The sequence below is a fragment of the Vespa crabro genome, chromosome 8, assembly GCF_910589235.1.
Source record: "Vespa crabro chromosome 8, iyVesCrab1.2, whole genome shotgun sequence".
Classification (NCBI taxonomy): domain Eukaryota; kingdom Metazoa; phylum Arthropoda; class Insecta; order Hymenoptera; family Vespidae; genus Vespa; species Vespa crabro.
The window spans coordinates 3,113,573-3,132,323 of NC_060962.1; the positions used below are offsets into that span (position 1 = coordinate 3,113,573).

At 31.6% G+C, this 18,751-nt stretch overlaps 1 protein-coding gene across 2 annotated transcripts; it reads left to right on the forward strand.

The window, feature by feature from the left end:
* The first annotated feature begins 201 nt into the window (after window positions 1-201).
* On the forward strand, window positions 202-18,710 carry LOC124426084. 2 transcript variants are annotated; one of them, XM_046967361.1, is made up of 5 exons: window positions 202-858; window positions 15,129-15,232; window positions 16,715-16,909; window positions 17,671-17,876; window positions 18,224-18,710. In XM_046967361.1, exons 2-5 carry the CDS (start codon window positions 15,139-15,141, stop codon window positions 18,380-18,382), a joined length of 654 nt encoding a protein of 217 aa, XP_046823317.1. In that variant the 5' UTR covers window positions 202-858; window positions 15,129-15,138; the 3' UTR covers window positions 18,383-18,710. The 2 variants fall into 2 exon arrangements, with proteins under 2 accessions (XP_046823317.1, XP_046823318.1); XM_046967362.1 differs by lacking the exon at window positions 202-858 and adding an exon at window positions 4,462-4,523.
* Window positions 18,711-18,751: the final 41 nt, after the last annotated feature.

Here is an 18,751-nt window from a genome sequence, read left to right on the forward strand (position 1 = left end):
ATAACGTATTTAAAAAGTGCGTATACGAAAGAGGACATTGCATCGACCGGCAATAAAAGACACGAAGTACGTTCAATACTTACCTCTCAACTAACTCTTTCTTTGTTGCACAACTGAACGTTTCTCGTTTGTTCCACGAAAAAGCTTCGTTACGGATCTTCTTCTTTTTCTTCCTTTTTTTTTCTTCTGATCGTCTCGACAAAAGGAAACGTCGTGCAAAATAACGGCCATCGAATAGTCTGAGAAGTTAACTTTCGAGTATTGCCATTTTCATTGTATTAATCCGTTTTAGGTAATCCATTTTGAAAAGATTGCATAAATTGCCGTCTCGATAGGGTGAAAGGGGAATCCGGAGGTGATCGTCTCGTACCCGTCGAGAACGGAATCCTCCGGTTGGCTACCTCTAACATGTGAGCAGTCTAGCGAGTTACAAAGAGAAAGAAAGAGAGTGAGAGAAGGACAGGTGGGGTTATTTCCCAGGTAGTACACGCACGCGATGCCCCGGACTCGATGCCCAGGTTCGATTTAATGGTGGGGGAAATTTAGGTTACTCGTAGCACCAAGGGAATGTGGGCCGACTATATACTGGCTCATCACGATCCTCCGTCAGTTCATTCCTTCTTTGTATTTCCAATTCGTAAGACCGATCTTCTTCAATCTCTTCCTCAACAGTCGGCCTCTTTCTGTCAATCGTCGTTGGATTTTTCTTGCGTACAAGAAATACTTCCTGCCGATTTTACTCCCCGAATTTAAATCGTACAGGAAGAAAAGGAAAAGAAAAAAAGAAGAAGAAGAAGAAGAAGAAGAAGAAGAAGGAGGAGGAGGAAGAAAGAGATTTTTGCTGCGAATTTTTTTCCTGTGAGTACGACTTTTATTATCTTCTTTTTTATTTATTTCTTCTTTTTTTTTTTTAATTATCTTTTTTTTTCTTTTGCAAATAAGATTTACGTGAATTCTTAATAAATTATGAAAGAAGATATTTTGTTATATCGTCGGTGAGAAAATTTTGTCAAGATTCGAATCAATTGCTCTGGTATCTTTTTTTAACTTTATTTATTACGAATTCATTTGCAATTTCGTAGGATTACGTTAAATTAATTTATTTATCGTAAAATCTCGTGGTTTAACGTTCGGTTTTGATTTTTCATTTCATAAAATTAAAATCCATCTGTGATCTTTATCGCGAAATAGCTTGAAATATTACGCACAGATATACATACGTGTTTTTCGTTGATAACGATATACGATGTTCGTACTTTTTTTTTCTATAAGTATATCATACATTTATTTTAAGTCTATGACGCATTATGACCTATGACGTCTTCCTATAAAAAAAAAAGAAAAGAAAATAAAGAGAAAAAGAAATTTGCATACACGAATGTCTATCTAAATGTCTAAAAATAAGTTTTGTAGAATATATTTCTTTCTTTTTTGTATAATTTACATTCTTCGTTGAATAAAATAAGAATTAATAATAAAAAAGTGATTTGTTGAATTATTTCAACTTTGTTGAAAAGGTGTCAATAACTTTATAACTGGTTAGCTTTGCGTTGATCAGGTCCGGAACGTATGATGAGATTCTGGTTCCATGTGCAATGATCCGCTTTAAATAAGATAACCTGATATCATAAGCTTTGCTTCCATATAAAAGAAAAACTTTTGAGTTTTCATCAAAATTCTAATTTTTTCACTGCTCGTAAAAATAAAATGTTAATATATTTTTGAACAAAATCTAGAGAAGGAGGAAGAGAGAGAGAGAGAGAGAGAGAGAGAGAGAGAGAGAGAGAGAGAGAGAGAAAGGAAAAGAGATAGGACTCTCTTTTGCAATTTAAAATATTAATAATTTTTAATTTATTGAAGATAAAAACAAGTTATAGAATGTTTCTATCTCAATATATAATATTATTTTGTTATTGATAAATTTTAACGCATTTATTATCGTAAAAATTATATATTACAATATTTTATTTTTGATTATCTAGAAAAATAGAACAGTAGAAAAAATCAAATTGTCAAAAATCGTTTTGTTCAAAAAGATAAAATTTATATACAATATGTATTTTACACAGATACATTTTGCACAGATACATTTCACCAATTACTTTCATGTTGTACAAATTTGACGGAAATGATTGATATTTTAAATAACACAATGTAAAGTATCGCATATATATATATATATATATGTATATGTATATGTATATATATATATATATATATATATATATATATATATATATATGTAATTATCAATGACTTGTTACATCACGAAGAATTATATGTAATGTGAACGCGTATATAAAAAACCCATTAAGAGAGATTTTCTGCGAAGACAGTTTGTCAATGTCATCTAAAAAGTCGCTAAACATATACTTTCTCTAGTATTCGATAAAAAAATAAAAGGAGAAGAATAAAAAAAAAGAAAAATTAAAAAGAAAAAAGAAAATAAAAAAGCGTTAAAGAAATTTCACTAATACAAGTAAGATAATAAGCAAACATGCAACTAACCGTTCGTCCTTACGCAAGAAACTTTAGGCTCGTTAAGAACCGATTGCGTATGTATCTTCCTAAGAGAACAAGTACATAATCCATAGTTTAATGTTCCTACTTCGTATACATATCAACGTATGTACATAGATGCAATAAGTTTGCTTATAGCAACTTTCGAGAGCAAGACTTTTGACCGTACGCCTCTTGGTTTTGCGAAATCAAATGCTTCTCTCGTTTAAGCCTGCTTAACCATAAGCAGTGTTTTTATCTCCCTTCTATCCATCATTCTATACACACACACACACACACACACACACACATACACACACACACACATCTATATATATATATATATATATATATATATATATATATATATACTTTCGCGAAAGTAAACTCAATAAATTATATTGATTCTTTATTGCAATCTCTCTCCATTACGAAAGAAATATTTACTTTCTTTATATTATTTTGAAATCTTTCCGAAAATAATTGGAAATTTGTATGTTTATCCAAAAATTTTTTCTTCATAGTTCATTACGTTATTTTTATTATTATTTTGATTTTAATTTTTTAATTTTTTTTAATCGGTAAATTCAATGAAATTCTATTCACTTGTAAATAGAATTTTTCTTTGGTATTTACAATAATATTTATTTTTTCTCAATTATTTTTTTATTTTTTTTAAAAGGTAATATCAAATTATTTCGACTCTTTTGATCGATTATTTAATCCTTGTAGAGAATAAAATATTAAAAAGCATTTTCGTGTACAATAATGGCAAACCATGTTCCACAGAAACGTTCGCAGTAGTATGAAATTATCGTCTCTCGGATTAGTAGGGTGTTTCTAATTTATATGCCTCCGACTCTTTTGTTCTCCTCGTCTAATCTGCATACAATGTCAAAAGCTTGTCGTCAAAACAATTAGTCACGCGGTCTGTTGCGAGAGAAGCGCGAACGCTTTCCATACGGCGAATACTCATCACCGAAACGATTTGTCTGCGAACGTTCACAGAACGTTCCAAGTATCTGAGTGACGATTAATTAGCTCGAAGAATTAATTAATTTCTCTTTGAGATTAATTAATTTCTTATTTCTAGTATTGAAATGACGTACAACTCGACGACAGTGACTTTTCATTGAGTGCCCTCAGCTCGAATGAACTATTAATTTAATATAATTTTTCATTATTTCGTTTATTATAAAAATACTTAAAAGCAATTAATTTTTTAAATACGAATAATTTTTTTAGATAAAACTATTTATTAACTATAGGAGGAACTGTCAAGCGTTGAATCGTCGCTGCTTGTTGTACCGTTGCTTCTATGGTAAAAAACGGACTGGCATCTCGGCGTTTATTCGGAACGCATCCGAGCCATTCTTCTTCGTTGCTTGCGGCAAAAAGTTCGAACCATGAGCTCTTGGTCATCGTTACGCTTCCATTCGCCTTCGGTTACGTCGGAATTCGTTTGAAAATTGCTCCCGAATGCGCGACCGACTCTCCATACGACGAAACACGTTCGTCCTATTAATTAAAAATCGCTAATCTACGTGTAATGATCTTTTAATGATCTCAATTCACCTTTACCTATTTCCTTACGTTAATTTTTTTTTCGATAAACAATCAATAAAAAAAAATTAGATCACGTTTGTATTTTCAAAAAGACATTTATTTTAATACTAAAATTTTTATTTTTAGACAAAATAAAATCCTTATTAATTTGATTCATATAATATAATATAATAAAATCTTGAAATATATAATATAAAAATAAAACTTTCTCTCTCTCTCTCTCTCTCTCTCTCTCTCTCATTCTCTTTAACGAGATTAAGTTGTTAGTATAATATATTTTTTTTTATAGTTCAATTTTTTTTTATTTTTTAACCTAGATCGATTAATTTTAATACTATTTTATTAAAATAACGATTACATTTATCCTACATAGATGATGCGTGAACGAAGAGATGCGTGAAATTGGTGGCGATAAAATTAAGAAGGATGTTCGTAAAATGACTTGGCACATTAAACGAGTAAGCCCTTTTAATAGAGTAGACGAGGAGAAGCTACTCTTAAATGCGAGTTTGTATACCTACGTTAAGTTCGTTTCAAATCGTTGCGTTGAACCAGGTAAAGTAGTAAGCCGGCCAGCTAACGGTTACACCACTCTTACAGCTACGCACACAAGCTTACACACGCAGACCAGGAATGATCGTGGCCGATCTCTCCTTCCGAGAGAACTGTCTTGTACGGTTATCATTCTCATTCACGTTCTCGCAGTCACATTCTCATTCCCATTCTCATTGTCATTCTCATTTTCTTAAACGACGAAGACGAGCTCTCGCGAACTACGAATTCGAAAAGATTTTTCTACTTTTCTTTCTTTTCTATTCTTTGTCCCTCCCCCGTCTGAAAAAGTCGAAAAAATTTTCTTTCAAGACGCCAAGTTAAAAGCACGTTAAAAGGATGAATCCAACTGTCTTTTATCGTTTACGATTCATTCCAAGTCCGCGAACGTCCGGTCTCTATCTGAATCCTCGAGAGGTAGAAAGGCGTTCGAACGAGGTCGAAATTAAATGTCGTCGGTCGACCTTGTAAGGTGGGCCATCGAGAGAGACTTCCAATGTTCTAGTTCGCGCTTACTTCGTTCAGAAAGTATGCGGATAGATCTTAATTATCACATATAGATATTAATTATATAAAAAGATTTCAAAGTCTTTATTTTCTCTCAATTCCTTTCTCTTCTTCTTCTTTTCTTTTTTTTTTTTCTATCGAAATATTTCATCCTTTTCCTTTTTTCTTTTTTCTTTTTCTTTCTTTCTCACTGTTCAATTAATTTCATAAAACATTAAGAATTAAGAATCTTAATATTTTTTTAAACAATTAAGAATCTTTATATTTTTCATTGGTTCGACATATATTATTAAATGATATCTTTAAAATTACATTGCGGAAGCTGAAATTATTAAGAAATTTGCATGAAATAACATTCGTAACGGTACAAGTTTGAAGATCGTTTTTTTTTTTCGATTCTTTTGATGAAGAAGAATAAGAAGAGGAGGAGGAGGTGGCCCGGGGCAATGCACGTGTCGTTTCGAGATCCATCGATCTTGAACTGAGAGAGGAGAGATATCTGAACTAATGAGCCGATTCTTGAACAACTTTCCTTTCTATTAATGTAGCGCATCGTTCGACGAACGAAAACAAAGTTTCGATCTTCCTGGTATCTCACGTTTTCGCTAGACTAGACTTCCTCTTCTTTTTACTTCATTGAAAGAGATTTTTCGATCCGTAGGAACTTCGAAGTTAGTTTTCTCCGTCTCTTCCTCGTTCTCTTATCGATGTCACATCGTATAAGGAAACGGGATCAAAAAAAAAGACAAACAAAAAAACAAAAACAAAAATCCTGCGAACTTTTTCTTCCTTTTTTTCATTTTTTTTCTCTCTCTCTTTCTTTTTCTTTCTCCTTCCTTTTACTTCCGTTCTTTTTCTTTATCTTCGAAAAGCAAAGCTTTAAAATTGAACTTTCGTTCGAGTCCGTTTAAATGCAAATTTTAACGAAGACAAGAAAGATGAAAAAAAAAAATAAAAAACAAAAAATAAAAAAGAGAATAAAAAAAATATAAAAAGAGAATAAAAAAAAGAAGTTGAAATTATTCAACGGTTTAGAAGTCGTCACCTCGTTCCAGGTCGAAACTTTCCTTTTAAAAGTGTTTTGTGAGTGTTATAAGTTATAATTTTCGTTCTGTAAAGTTTGCGTCGCTTCGACGAACGAGATATCGTTGCTTAACGCTTTATCGATCGTACTTGAATAAATTGAAGAGTTAGAATTATTTATCATTTTACTTGTTATATATTCATTCTGATAAAAAAAAAAAAAAAAGTAAAAAATTAAAGATGCTATTTCACGAACGTCCATCGAGTAAAAGTAAAATTAATAGGGAATTCCTTTGAGTAATCATAGAAATTATTTCTTTTCTTCCTTTTTATTTTTTTTTATTTTTTTATTTCTTTTTTTTGTGAAAAATATTAGAATTCGCTTGTAAATCGAGGGAATCGGATTTCACAAAGATAAACTAATCAAAATCCAAAATCTTAACGGAAACGGATGTTCACTCATATAACCGGTAACGAAAGTTTGTTACAGTATGCATTTTATTTGATCTCGTCGCACTTTCAGGTAACAATGTTGTTGTAACTAGTTTTTCATGACGGTAATCAGGGAGAAGATTTCGTCATAAGTTGAAACGGAAGTCGCGTATTTTTTACGAGTAATATATTTTTTGAATTGTAATTACAAATTGTGTAATTAATGTGCAATCTTTCTTTTCTAATTTAAAAAGTACATTGTTCCACGTATATATTCATACGTTCATTTTCTTGTAGATTTGATTAAAATTTAAAGTAAAAGAAAAAGAAGATTTTTCACGTGTCAAAAAAAAAGAAAGATAATAATAATAATAATAATAATAATAATAATAATAATATTAATAATTACAAGTACGGATCGAATATTTCGAGGAAATAATTTCTGAACTCTCTGTTACTAATAATGAATTTTAACGTTACGCAAGTATGTGTATATATATATATATATATATATACATATATACACATACTCGTACACTCATATGTGTATATATATAGTAATAATATTCTCAACATCGTTAATTTTTCTAACAAACTTCCCTTTCTAACGCGTCTTAAGCATACGTCTCTATAGATTACATTAGATTTTTTTCCCTTGCGTAATCCTGTCTTATGTAATTCCTGTCATCACTGTAGTTATTTCTGATCATTCGTCTTATTATAACAATCACTATTATTTAACACCTCTATCTGCATTCTCTTTCTCTTCGTTTCTTTTTTTATTTCTTTCTTTTTTTTTTTTTTTATTATCCCGTATTTAAGCAAATGATATTACTCGCCTATTTCTTTGAATCTTTTAACTTACCTTCCCATCCTTATTAAAGTACTCTTTCTTTGTATTTTCTTTTCCTTTCTTCTTTTTGTTTTTTTTCTTTTTCGACGTTGTATAATCTCAATATGAGGACGATCCTACTTATTTTTGTCTTATCCTCCTCATTATAAAGATAGTAATCATTACTACAGCAAGGATCTTCTAGCTTAATTAACGCGAACAACGAAGAAAGCTAAACCGTTTTGCACGCTCGTTTGAGAGCAAAGGAAAATGGATTCGCGCGTGATGAAACCAAACGATACGTTCTTTCCCAGCTCTTTCGAACTCGTTCGTTCAAGAAAATGTCGTGTAAAAGGATTTAACGCATGTCACGCTCGTATGCACATGAAACTCTATGATATATGATTAAAATGGCTCTGTACCGAAGAGAATCCCTGTATCTATTTGAAAAGAGAAAAAAGAAAGAAGAGGAGGAAAAAGAAGAAGAAAAAAAACCTCACGCTATTGTGCGTGAAAAACGAACGACTTCGAATAAGCTCACGATTAACTCGGTTTGTCGTATAAAAGACACGCTCTTACTATCTCTTTAGTAATGCTTTGAAATAAGAAAGTTTTAATGGTTCGTTCGACGATCGTTATTTTCGTTTCACTAAAGTAGAGGATGAAAGAAATTGAAAGGGAATCGACGTCTGCAACATTTTTTTTTTTCTTTCTTTCTTTCTACTGAAATCTATTCGATATAATGTAAGATTGTGCGAAAAGACATTACGACATATATAAAAAAAAAAAAAAAAAAAAAAACAAGAATGATTATCTTCTTACGATAAGATATATCATAGAAAGCTGAGTGCAAAAGACTCAAACACGTATCACTTTATGATCCTTAATGCGAAGTGGATAATAGATGTATCTATCTTTCTTTCGGAAGATATGAATTAATGATAATAATAATATTTTCAAACAAGATCGTAGGATCGTTCGTCCGATGAATTACAATTTCGATTTCTCTTTCTTAATGGGGGAAAAAAAAAAAAATAATAATAATAATAAAAAGGAAAAGAAAAAGAGAAAAGGATAATTGAAATCATACTAAATGCATCAAATGAATTTGTGTATCAGGATCACGAACGTCGTCGTTGTTATTTTCTAATCAAATTCGACGATAGGACGAAATTTAGTATTTGAAAGTTGTTGGACGAGAGCGAAAGACTTCGATGACTTTGGAGAAAGGCTCGAGAAAGGACATTGAAATTTCTATACGAGGATCGTGATCTACGCGCTAAAATAGTATCTATACTGTTTTAAATCGGTCGTCGTCGAGACGGCCAAAGTTGTCGATCCTAATCTCTCGACGGTAGTACGTCGCTTTGGAAAGGCAAGAAAGGCTCATCGAAGATTCAAAGGAGTCAGGAGAGAAAGGCTCGATAGAACATTTGCCAAGAATCTTTTACTAGTATGTCTTTCCTCTAAGACGATCGGTTCTACCTTCTCTTCGTTTCTTCCTAGTCTTACGGCTAAACTTCTTAACTCGAACGTCAACAACGACGAGTTTTACTGTCGGACGCTCACCTAAGGCCGGTAAACTCGACTCGCACGGTCTTCGTGACACTCGTCGTATCACGAACAGTTTAGAAAGTCTCGTCCTCTCGTTCTCTCGTCACCTCGGATATATCCATCTAGGATATGTATAGCTATATATATCGTATATGTATAGAAAGATACTGATTATGTTATTGCATTCGAGTTCGAGGAAAGTCACGGATTTTTGCAGTATCGTCAAAGGGAGAAGTAGAGAGAGAAAGAGAGAGAGAGAGAGAGAGAGAGAGAGAGAGAGAGAGAGAGAGGAAGAGAGAGAGAAAGAGAGAGAGAGAGAGAGAGAGAGAGAGGGAGAGAGAGAGAAAGAGAAAGAAAAATAATAAAAATAAGATATAAAAAATTGTGTAGCCGTAAGTGTTTATAAAAAAGAAAATTTACATTCTTCGATTCATCAATTTAATATAAATTATGATAAATATAACATAAATTATGATTAATAGAAATAGCTAATATGAATTTATCTAGATGTACAAGCGCGAGTATATATTTTTACATTTTTAAATCCATCTTTTTTCTTTTTTCTTTCTTTCTTCTTTTTTTTCTTTTTTTTTTTTTTTTTTTTTTTTAATTTAAAGACGATTTATTTTTCAAATTTTCGAACGAAGAAATGAAATGTCTTTTCAATTAACAAATTTACGATTGGAAAAATGCAACGATACCATTTACAAAATCTAAAGAGATCCATTAGCATTAGAGAGGAAAAAGTCGTACGATTTTCAGACAACGCGAGTTTCAGATAGTCGTCGATAAGCCGAGAATATACGATGATGGATCGTCGAGTTCGGGTCTTTCGAGGAGATGTCGTTTCCTTCGAATTTTTCACAACGTGCGACACCGGGTTACAGCGATCGGGCTTCATTCCCGATGAATTTCCTTCTTCGGTTGGAACTTACACGTAGCACAGAGTTAAGATAAAAAAGCACAAGTTTGCCCGTATATGTACCGCCGCCCCCTCTTCTCTTCACCTTCCTCCGATATGTGTACGTATCCTTATGTAGGTATGTATGTAAGTACTTACGCCTTCCGCGATTACATGAGTCTGTTATGTTCCCGTCAACTTTTCGAAGAGAGTTAGTTTCTCTTCCCGTCGAGTTTGACACTTCGTTCGATTTGTCCTTATAACGGCTTTCATAGAAATTTTTTTCTTATCTTTTTTCTTTTTTCTTTTTTCTTTTTTCTTTTTTTTTTTTGTATACATCTAATTTAAGCTCTAAAGAAAATAAATTACGCGATAATTTCGTATATAGAAATATTACCGCATGGAACGAATAAATAAATTATATCCTCTTTTCTTCTTTTCTTTCTTCTTCTTCTTCTTCTTCTTCTTCTTCTTCTTCTCCTTCTTAAGAATTTTTCCAAAGATTTGATTATTTAACAAAGTAGTAAAAAATTATTCGTACGAATTTAATCATTAATAATCGTACATATAACGAATTAAAAAAAAGAATTGAAAAAATTAACGACTTCCTCGATTGAGCTTTTGATTAAATTAAAATTATAATTTATATGCGATAATTAATATAAATTTATAATTACAAAAGTCTAAAATTTTTTAAAACCTAAAATTATAAAAAATAATATTTTAGGAACGACATCGGAATAAATTTGTTTTGGTAAAAGATATTTTAAAATGTACTTGGTCATCGGGTCACTGGGATCCATCTGTCTCTTTCTTTCTTTTCTCTTTCTCTTTACGTAGACGTTTAGAATGTATACGTGATTAACGAGAACACACACGTACATATGTGCACACGCACACGCATACACATATACATCATTAACGAGTAATCTTTTCCTGGCCGCGGTCGTGGTACCATCAACGCGTTTTGCATTGGATAAACTTGAAACGACTACGAGACGTACGAGCGAATCGCATGCATACCACGTTCAGTATGCTCGTGTACGTGTTCGTGAAAAAAAAAAGAAAAGAAAAAGAAAAAAGAGAAAGAGAGAAATGGAAAACTCTCACCTTACCCGTCCTTTCGTGCGACAGTTTGCGCGTTTTAGGGGCTTTAATTTCCGTACGAATAGGTTCGATCGAATTACGAGACGAAAATTCGAACGAACGACGACAAGATTTTTCCATCGAGATTTTTGTCGTTATTGAATAAAATGAAACAAAAAAAAGAAAGAAAAAAAGAAAATGCGACAGTAATCTTTGATTTAATTGAAAATTCCTGTTTTGAACATAAATATTAATTGAAACATAAATATCAATTATTATTTAATTACTCATTAATTCATTATTTATTTAATTATTTATTGAATAATAGATTATTAATTAATTAGTGTGTTTGTTTCACTATCGATTAAAACTAGATAATATATTTCATCCTATGAAATTTATTATATTAAAACAATCGCAAGTGCAATAAGGTAAACTTAAACGATAAAAAGTAGGTGAAAGATAAAGGTATATCGTATATAATGTTCTATAACGGTATATTCAACTAATACCATACGTGCCTTGCTTTCAAGAGTTGCGAATTATATATCAATAGGACATCGCCCCCATTCATTGAGACTTAGAGAAAAGGAAAAAGAGAGAAAGAGAGAGAGAGAGAGAGAGAGATTTTATATCGTTTGTTTTTTCTCTTAGCAGAGAAAACATCGTTTGAAGATTTTCTACTATTTCTTGGAGATATTTTACGATTTATAAGGTTTACTTTTGTTGTGATTTTCACGATCCAAAATACGAAATAGTGAAGAGAGTTGCTCGTGAAAATTCTCTCTCTTTTCTCTCTCTCTCTCTCTCTCTCTCTCTCTCTCGCGCAAATTTCCACGTTTCGAGTCAATCTCACACGTCGTTGAAGTTCCAGCATCCAATCTTCGATTGTCTCTCTCTCCCTCTCTCTCTCTTTTTCTTCCTCTCTTTGGAAGTGAATGCATCGTGAGAAAATAGCGAAAGATAAGCGCGAGTGAATTGAAGAGTTGTATCGGCTCGCAACACTCACGGAGAAAGCGCAAGTACCGAGCATCGTACCATGATTAAAAGCAGACAGAAAAAGAGATATATAAGGAAGGAAACAGAGAAAGAGAGAGAGAGAGAGAACAAAGTACGTATTTAATGAGACAAAACATCTTCTATCTCGCTCTTTTCTACCGAGCATTATAAAAGCGTGCGGATCATTGAATGCGTGGGAGTTAGCAACCTCGTCTATATCTTCCTCTTCATTTCCTAGTATTTCCTCTTCTAATACGAATAACTAGCATTTTTCACGAGTCGATCGAGAAAATCAAATTTCTCTATAAAAATATTTCAATGGAACTCATCACTTTTTTTTTTTTTTTATTAATTCGAGATCAATGTCCGGATACATATATATATATATATATATATATATATATATATATATATATATATATATATATATATATGGTTATTGTAAAAATAATATAAAATGAAAGAGAGAAAAATTGATAATTTCAACGACGATTCTATAGTTAAATATTTCAATGATAATTAAGTCGAAAGTGATTGATGAAGTTGTTGTTGGTCTCGAACGAAAGTTTTGGACGGTAGATTAAATTCCGTGTTTTATGTTAATGTCACTTTTACGAAGAGGGGAAAGAAGAGTCGTTTCTTACGGTTCTTTAACCATAAGATATATGAGAATTTTTCTTAAAGAGTATAAAGAATACGAACGTAATATAACGCTCGATTTAATCACCAATTGTTTATGACTTACTGCTATTAAGCGAACACGCTATATTAAATATACTTGTTATTATTCATTAGAAAGATCTCGATTTAATAAAATAATGATTAACGATTTCGAATTAATGAATCTTAGCGGAATTCTTATATCACAAGTATACGTTACAAACAGATAATGAATATAATTTATTTTTATTGTCTTGAAAATAATTGATTTGATGATAATAATTAATGTTATAATGCGAACATATTGCATATAGATATATAAAATATAAAAATGTTTATGGTTAACCTTAATAAAGTTAAGATAGTAGAAAAGCTCGATACGTCTGCGACGTGTTAACTAACGATACTGGAAGGAATTTCATTTTTATAGTGTTCTTACGCGCAATTTAATGTTTCGACGTTGAGGTTAATGTACCTTTGCCTTTCAGACTGGTTTACGAGTACTGAGAATGTAAGAATACGGACGTACGTGATCATTTGAACCTGACATTTACGGTAACCGACGTGAGAGTGATCAACCAGTACTTCGTGATTATTTCAAAATCCAAACTGCAACTTCCTTACGGTCACGTTCATCCTATAATTTGCGAGTTTAAGATACTACATTTACGATTTTATGAACCGCATGATAAATCTGATGATGAATACCAAGAAATATGACAAATATACAAAACTTATGAACCGCAAGAAAAAGATCTTACCGAACCGCATAATAAATCTGACGAATATCAAGAAATATGATAAATATATCCAAGTTATGAGCAGGTAGAAATGAGACGTTATATGACGTCATGATAAATCTGACTAAAGTAAAGAAATATGATAAATATATTAAACTTTATTAACATTAATCATATAGTGTTTCTTTTTTTTTTGTTTTTTTCTTCTAAAAAGGTTATCTGATGATAATAATCTAAATAATGGAGTAGTTATAAAAAAGATGTCGTAGAAAATATTTATTAAATGATTTAAAAAATAGCAATATAATAATCGTTATGTAGCAGAAATATTTTTATAATAATTTTATAATATTCGTTCAATTTCACTTCGGACCGAAGTAAATAAGAAAATGTAAAGAAGGAATCTCAACGATTATACAGTGGAATCTTAGAAGCCATGAACGATCGAACTATACGTTAAAGATTCGCTATAAACCGAATGATAGCGACTCGTAGAAAGTCGTTCTCGGTTCTTCACCAATGAAAGTTATTAGTAAAACGATCGGAGGCTATCTCGATCTGTGCGATGCGTGAAATCGATCCTTGATCATCCAGCTTCTTCGTCTTTTTCTTCTGTTTTTCTTCTTTTTATCCTCGGGCTCTACTCTCGTCATTACCCGACAGAATTATATTTCAAGTCACGTGTTCTCTTCCTCGATCGAGATTGGAATTGTATCGGTCTTATCCGTCTAAACCATTGAAATAAAAAATCTCGGAAAAAATTTGAGAGCGAAGGAAAATTTAATTACACATTTATGTACATTTATGTACATATATGTATATAAATAAAAAAACAGCAGTATCATTTTTCTAAATATATATATTTTTAAATATCATATAATATTATTTTCTAAATAAATAAATATATATATATATATATATATATATATATATATATATATAATGAACTTAACTATAGTTAATAACGGACTAGTTATAAAAAACTTAACTATAGTTAAGTTCATTATCAATATGAAATTAGTTTTAAAATATCATAAATTTTTTAATTTTTAATAATATATCTGATCGATAAGTATATGCGATCATCCGATATTTTTTAAATCTTAGAATTATAAACTCCTGATCGAATATTCTCCAAAATATTTCTTAACGTCTCATTCAGTGGAATATTTTTATCAACATTCCTACGTTATCTTTTCTTCTTTTTTTTTTTTTATGTATATATCTCATTTAAGTTGCACAAATTATTTACTTGATTGAAATTGAATTGGAAATTGGCAAAATTAAGATTCGATGTTGCAATCGGTAATTCAGATGGAATTTCTATCTTCAATGGAATTCGAAACCAAAAACGGTGAGATTACGAAAGACGGTAGCCTGTTATCGATATGACGTAACGGGGATCCATCGATATATCATCATTTTTTTTCTTTTTTCTTTTTTTCATTTTCTTTTGCTACCACCTTTTACTTTTATCATAAATATCAATCGTACGTTTCATAACGTAATAGCTCTTGAATGAATAAATTTTGAATGGTAAATTTAATGATTACATACAGTATTACATGAAAAGATGATGTTCTTAAAATTCATATCCGAGTTTATAGTTGGAACGTAAGTAATGTGAAATTTCATGCAACTAAGAATAAATTCGATTAAAAAATTTCCCAAAATTTACTTTAAATTTAACGATTTAATTTATCTTCCAATGGAAAAAGCCAAAAATATCATATCATACACGAAACGTACATATTTTTTTTTTCTTTTTCCATTCAAGGTTTAGGAGTATGAGGATTATCGTCTGTTTGCTGTTCCTCGGCGTAATCGCCGTGAACGCCCAACGTCGATTGTCCTTGCCGGATCCACGAAGTTGTGCGAATCGTAAGTATTCTATATAAAATTTTATAATGGATTTTCGAGGGGATAAAGAGAAAAGAAGAAGATAAAAAAAAAGCGAAAATAACATAGAGAAAAAGAGAACTTTCATTTCAAATGAATGAACTATAAATAATATCTGTGCTATATTATGATACAATTAAAAATATTTTATTAATGCTTTAGAGATCATTATTATATTCGTTCGATTAATGGTTAATTATAAAAAAATAAAAAAAAAAAGACGATGATGGATAGAAAGTAACGTTCCGATCGATTACAACGTTTCGATACAGCAATGATATCGGACAATCTTCACAACCTAGATCCCCTTCGATTTGAGAGAGAAAAAAAAAGAACAAAAAAGAAACTTTCGCGAATTTAAAAGAAATTTTTTTTGAACGAAGAAACATGAGAGTCTGTGATTTAGAACGGAGGTTCTTAAACGACGATAGTCACGAAAGTATCCATCTATAATTACGATTTAAGTATGCGTCGCGTTTCCCGGCTGTAATAATATTTCATTCGAGTTTGAGCACTTTATTGTAGTTAAGTTAAATGTTTTGTGCGACTATTAAAGAGACGTAGTTAACCCTAACCAACTGACCATGGCTAATCGTAGGGATTTTGCTGCAGTTATTCATTGCCTCTCTTCTCTCTCTCTCTCTCTCTCTATATATATATATATATATATATATATATATATATATATATATATATTTCTTTCTCAAGTTTTATGTATGTACATATATATATATATATATATATATATATATATATATATATACATTTTTCTTTCTCTTCCTTTTTCTCTCTCCTTGTCTATCTCCCTTTCAATTTCTTTTCCACTTCCGAAGGTTATATTTTATTACGTGAGAAAGAGGACGAACTATCGGGTAGAAAAAAATCGAACATCCATGTAAGTATGTCGGCAATTTTTACATCTCTATTACCTTTTTCTGTTTTTCTTTTTCCAATCAATATAAATTTGTTCATTATCGATTTGTCCTATATTATGATAGATCGCTAAATTATTATCTATTCGTATTACTTCATCGAAACTTATTGAACTCTTTCGTTACTCAAGCGTATAGTAACTATACTCAGACAAGAAAACAGAAATCATTGATCCACGGATATGGCAATCAAGTGTTTCAACGAGATGTCTCGTCCTTCTCCGCTTTCCTAATCAAACGTATCCAAAGCCTTTTATTGATCATTAATGCGGTCGACTTGAGACAGAGATGGTAGCGCAACGAATTCATGTTTTTGATGTAAACGGAATTAACGATCGTCTTACAAAATATATAGTAACTGTAAAGATATTTATACGATGTAGATCATCGATGTTTAAAAAATAATATAAATAAATAAATAAAAGAAAAGAAAAGAAAAAGAAAATAAACAGATCGGAAAGGAACACATCGATTATTGTATTTAAAAAAAAAAACAATGGCAATCTTGTGTAATTATTATCACGATTCGCAGGCGTTCGTCATGCGAGTTACAGGGACGCAAGGGGTGTCTCTCATTCGTACTTCTTCAGTTGGGAACATTTGCCGACTAGAAGCCTCGAGGTGGACTGGCTTGATGCTCGTAACATTTGCCGTCGTCATTGCATGGACGCGGTATCTCTCGAGACGCCACAGGAAAATGAATTCATCAAGCAAAGAGTAGCCAGAGGTAAATTTATGTGAACTTTGTGTAACGCACGATTCGTATTCGATGGGTACATTCTCATTTAAACGTATTTTAAAAGACAGATTTCAACTTTCGTTGATAAGATTTTATTTTCGATAGTAAATCTTCGTTTCTCGTTATAATATTCCACGAATTACATTGCTAGAAAAAGAGAGAAAAAAAATTTCTTTCGTAACATCCAACGCATTCGTAGGGTATATCTTTTGAATTAAATTCTCTCGTGTTGTAAGAAAAGTAATATTTGTGTTACGAGATAAATTTCAAGTATACGTATTTCGTAACTCACGTAACATACTCATTTTTATTGAAATACGTAGTTCACTTTCACCAAAGTCGTAAAAAAATGAAATTAAGAGAACGAAAAATGCTCTCGCGTGTATCGGACTCCCGCGATGTATCATAAAATCTCAAAATGATCTTTTGGTTAATTTAAATCGGACGCGTGAGAATAAAAAAAGAAAAATGAAAAAAGAAAAAAAGAAAAGAAAAGAAAACGGAAGGAAAGATTATAAAATTAGAGAAAGGTATCCCTTTAAAATGATTTACACTTTAATCGACATTTAATATTACATACTACATATATTTGCTGTATCAAAAGTTTTCTTAATGTAATATAAATGATCATAAGTGGAAAATCATCATAAATTTGGATTCATGCGAGAAGGTAGAAATTAGATTTTCGAAGCGAGAATCGAATAATTTCGAATCAAGGGAAATATTATTTAACGCGATTCCGTCGTCAGGAAACGTGAGATACATCTGGACTTCTGGACGTAAATGCAATTTTAACGGTTGCGACCGTCCCGATCTTCAACCGCAAAATGTCAACGGATGGTTCTGGTCTGGATCCGGTGCTAAAATCGGACCGACCAGCCAACGTAATTCTGGGGATTGGAGTCATACTGGTGGATACGGTCAGCCACAGCCAGACAACCGCGAGGCTGCTCAGGTACTGCGGTCTTTTCCATTCTCTCTTTACTTTCCCTTCGATTTCGTTCGTCCTATTCGCGTTCGATTTTCTCATCTTCACTTATCCGATTCTATTTGATTGAAACTCCGTACAAAAAGACCTTTCTCTTTTCCATTCTATTACCTTTCTTACGATCTATCGTAGATCGTATTTCATATAGGAAATATCCTCTGATTTTTATCAATTTCAACATGACACGACTTCATTCGTGTTCATGAAGAAGAAAAAGAAAGAAAGAAAAAAGAAATAAAGAAAGAAAGAAAAAAATAAATACGAAGAAAGAGTTATCCCTTGAAAGATCTTGATTTTAACATTTATCATCACAGGGTAACGATGAATCCTGCCTGTCCATTCTCAACAACTTCTACAACGACGGCATTAAATGGCACGACGTTGCCTGTCATCACGTAAAGCCATTCGTTTGCGAGGACAGCGATGAGCTCCTGAATTTCGTCGCCTCTCGAAACCCGGGAATCCGTTTGTAAAGGTGTAAATGCATTCAACGAGAGACAACCCAGACGAGATCCCACAACGGACGATAGACGCGATAATTAAGATAATGTCGCTTCGCGGTTATCCCATATTGCCGTTTATTTATGATTTACTAACCGATAATTTTTTATTTACGAAATTTGAGACTTTTTAATCTTTTGTGGTTCGTCAAGAGACAAAAAAGAAAAAAAAAACTATTGAACGATTAGATAATAGAGCACATATACGAAGTAAGGTGGCGTAGCAAAAGTATTATATATATATGTCATCATTTTGTACCTTTTCTTTTTTCTTACATAAATATATATATATATATATATAGTTTATAATGTATCCTTCGATTTGTATCACATTATGAAAGG